General features: G+C 50.1%; 1 protein-coding gene across 1 annotated transcript; it reads right to left on the reverse strand.

The window, feature by feature from the left end:
- Positions 1 to 758: 758 nt before the first annotated feature.
- Positions 759 to 2529, reverse strand: gadd45gb.1 (growth arrest and DNA-damage-inducible, gamma b, tandem duplicate 1). Its single transcript, XM_014025967.1, has 3 exons — positions 2026 to 2529; positions 1734 to 1944; positions 759 to 1644 (listed from the first exon to the last, which is right to left on the reverse strand). The coding sequence occupies exons 1-3, from the start codon at positions 2163 to 2165 to the stop codon at positions 1531 to 1533; spliced, it is 465 nt and encodes a 154-aa protein (XP_013881421.1). The 5' UTR covers positions 2166 to 2529; the 3' UTR covers positions 759 to 1530.
- Between the last annotated feature and the right edge of the window lie 393 nt (positions 2530 to 2922).

Raw genomic sequence — 2922 nt, forward strand, 5'->3', positions numbered from 1 at the left:
GGGGGGGGTGGGGGTTGCGCTTCAACTCACCTAGGGCAGGGGTTCTCAAACCTTTTGGGTTTGCAGACCCCTTACAACGGCAAAAACAGTTCCAGGGACCCCCTCATAAACTCCATGCTGTTTTAAAAGATAATTTATTGTCGTTTCAACCCCTAAATGCCATGTGAATATATTTTTATTTAGTTTATTATGCTTGTTTTATTAGTTCATTGTTCTTCATGCATTTTTTAAAATAAAAAACATTAACAATTTAGTGAATTTTTTTGAGGACCCCTAATATACCTCTCACGGACCCCTGGGGGTCCTTGGACCCCAGTTTGAGAACCTCTGGCCTAGGGCACCAAAATGGCTGGAGCCAGCACTGCAGGAAGTCGAATAAAAACTGATTCTGACGTCTGAAAAGAACAAATAACGAAGAGAAATCAGCTGAAAGCTGCATTCATGCTGTCAAACCAGAAAAACTTTCAAAATAAAAGTTTTGTTTCTGATGTTTTTAGAGGTTTTAGTCTTTTTGTTCGTTCAACAGAACTTTCACTGATCTGCAGGTCTGACAGCAGCTGTTTGGACCCCCGGCCCCCCCCCTGACCACCCTCCCCCGGCGGCAGATGGTGCGGCGCGGCCCATCTGCAGCCCAGACAAAGGTCTCTGTGTGGCTGCTGCTGCCGGGCCGGGGGGGGGTTCTGGTATTGTGAGCAGCTTCATTCAGATGCAGATGAGTTTTTTTTCACTTCTGACACAAAAACAGAAACTCTCAGAGCTCATCTCTCAACTTTTTATTCATTTTCTACAAACGATACATGAAAAACTTCAGTTTCTACAAAAATCTGCTCTAAAATATTCACAAATATTTTCTGTCAGTGATTTTTTTACACAACTTTAATCAAATTCTTAAAAGAAAAGTTTATTTTCCTAAAATAAAAACAGTTTTTTATGAATTTTCTCCAAAAAAAATCAACTTTTTTATTCGTTTTTCCTGTAATTTGTTAAATTATTCTGTAAAATTCTAATTTTACATGAGTTCAAACTAAAGAATAATTTATTTTCTAAAGTGAAACCTTTAGATAAAACATTTATTTTTGTCATTTCTAAAGTGAAACCTTTAGAGAATTAAGACACTTCTGGAAAGTGGGAAACTTTTAGCTGCAACTGTTGTCGTGTTGCGTCCTGAAGAGGCGTCAGTGAAAAGTCTCTTTCCATGAGCTCCTCTTCCTCAGCACCGCTTCTTCTCCTGCTGCGCGTGCGTCCGCGCGCGCGCATGTCCTCGCGGGGTGCGCGCGCGCTTCTTCTTCTCCCTCTCCAAACCTCATCCGCACAAAGAATGAGGGTCGACGTGTCGCCCCCTGCGCGCCCCCGGCCCCCCTTCACAGAAAGAAGGGGGACCATCTGGGGGCGGACGGGTCAGGAGGCGAGCTTCACGGCGGTGGGGGCCCCTGCGGGGCCCGGCGCCGGGCTGCCTGGACCGGAACCCTCCTCAGGAGGATCCAGGGTTGATGATGAGGAGGAGCTGCAGCTCCAGCGGGGGATGAAGGCTCAGCGCCCCGGCAGGCTGACCTCCGGCAGCCAGTCGTTCAGGCGGCGGCTCTCCTCACAGAACAGGTGCAGCTTCTCCAGAGCCGGGTCCTCCCAGGGCCCATCAGCCGGGTTCTGATGAGAGGGAACCAGAACCGGGTCAGTCTTTTCAAAGTAAAAGCCACAGCCTAAAACCTGCCCCCCCCCCCTCCTCCTCCTCTCACCGTGATGAGGACGCAGTGCGCGTCCTCCAGCTGCTCCGCCTCCACCTGGCCCAGGATGTCCGTCAGACGCTGCACGTCGCTCACGCGCACGATGCTGATGTCGTTGTCGAAGCAGAAGGACTGGATGAGGGTGAAGTGGATCTGCAGGGCCACGTCGCAGCCGAACTCCTCGTCCACGGCCAGGACGCAGAAGGACACGCTGTCCGGGTCTCTGTGGACACAAGAACCGCGTGAGTTCGGAGCCACATCAGAACCAGAACCGGTTGATCGGAACTTCCGGTCGTATACTCACAGGTTCATGAGTTTGGCGCACTCGTACACACCCACCGTCAGGGACTGGTTGTCTTTGGCTGAAACCAGCACGTCCTGCAGGGCCTCTCCGGCGCACTGAGCGCGCTCAGGTTTCTGGGTCAGAACCTCCTCCAGAGTCATGGTGCAGAGAATCCTGGGCCGGGACACGTCAGAGAAGAAGTCCTCCAGGCAGCAGATCGTTCCTGCGCCGCGGAGCCGCTGCTTTTATGTCCCGCAGCTCGTGCGCGTCGGTCAAAGCGCCGCGCTCTGATTGGCTCAGACCCGCGGCTGTGTTGGTATGATAATGCTATTGTCACAGTCCGGCTCGTGGCAGATTGATGGGGGTCATGGAGCCTCGCACGCGCGCCCCCCTCCTCTCCCTCTCTGCGCGCAGCAGCTTAAACTAAAATAAAGTGTTTTTCTGCAGGATGGATGGATGTCAGAGCTGCTTCCTGCTGCACCTTTTCTGTTTCATGCATTCTTTAAATAAATAAAATAAATAAAATATGTTCGTTTTGATGCACTTTTTATGTTTCGTGTTAGATACAAGATTTTAGTTTTGCTGCACCTTCAGCTGTGCGCGTTTGTTGTGCGTAAAAGAACAGTTCCAAACAGAAACATTTCTGCTGTCTTGCATTTATTTTTAATTTTTTGTGATAGTTTTGCAGGACAACCCCCCCCCCCACACACACACACACACACACACACAGAGCAGCAGAGAAAGGGCAGGTGGAGGATGATGCCATCTGTGGACTAGAACCAGGCCATAAAACTGATCCATTGTGCTCACAGAAGCCCCCTTTATTATACACAGACCCCCCCCCCTCCCTAAACTATACAAATGCAAATGATGAGCGCGTGCCAGAAGTGGGCATGCTGCTGCTGGGCCCAATCTGAC

The sequence above is a fragment of the Austrofundulus limnaeus genome, unplaced genomic scaffold, assembly GCF_001266775.1.
Source record: "Austrofundulus limnaeus strain Quisiro unplaced genomic scaffold, Austrofundulus_limnaeus-1.0 Scaffold512, whole genome shotgun sequence".
NCBI classification, from domain to species: Eukaryota; Metazoa; Chordata; class Actinopteri; order Cyprinodontiformes; family Rivulidae; genus Austrofundulus; species Austrofundulus limnaeus.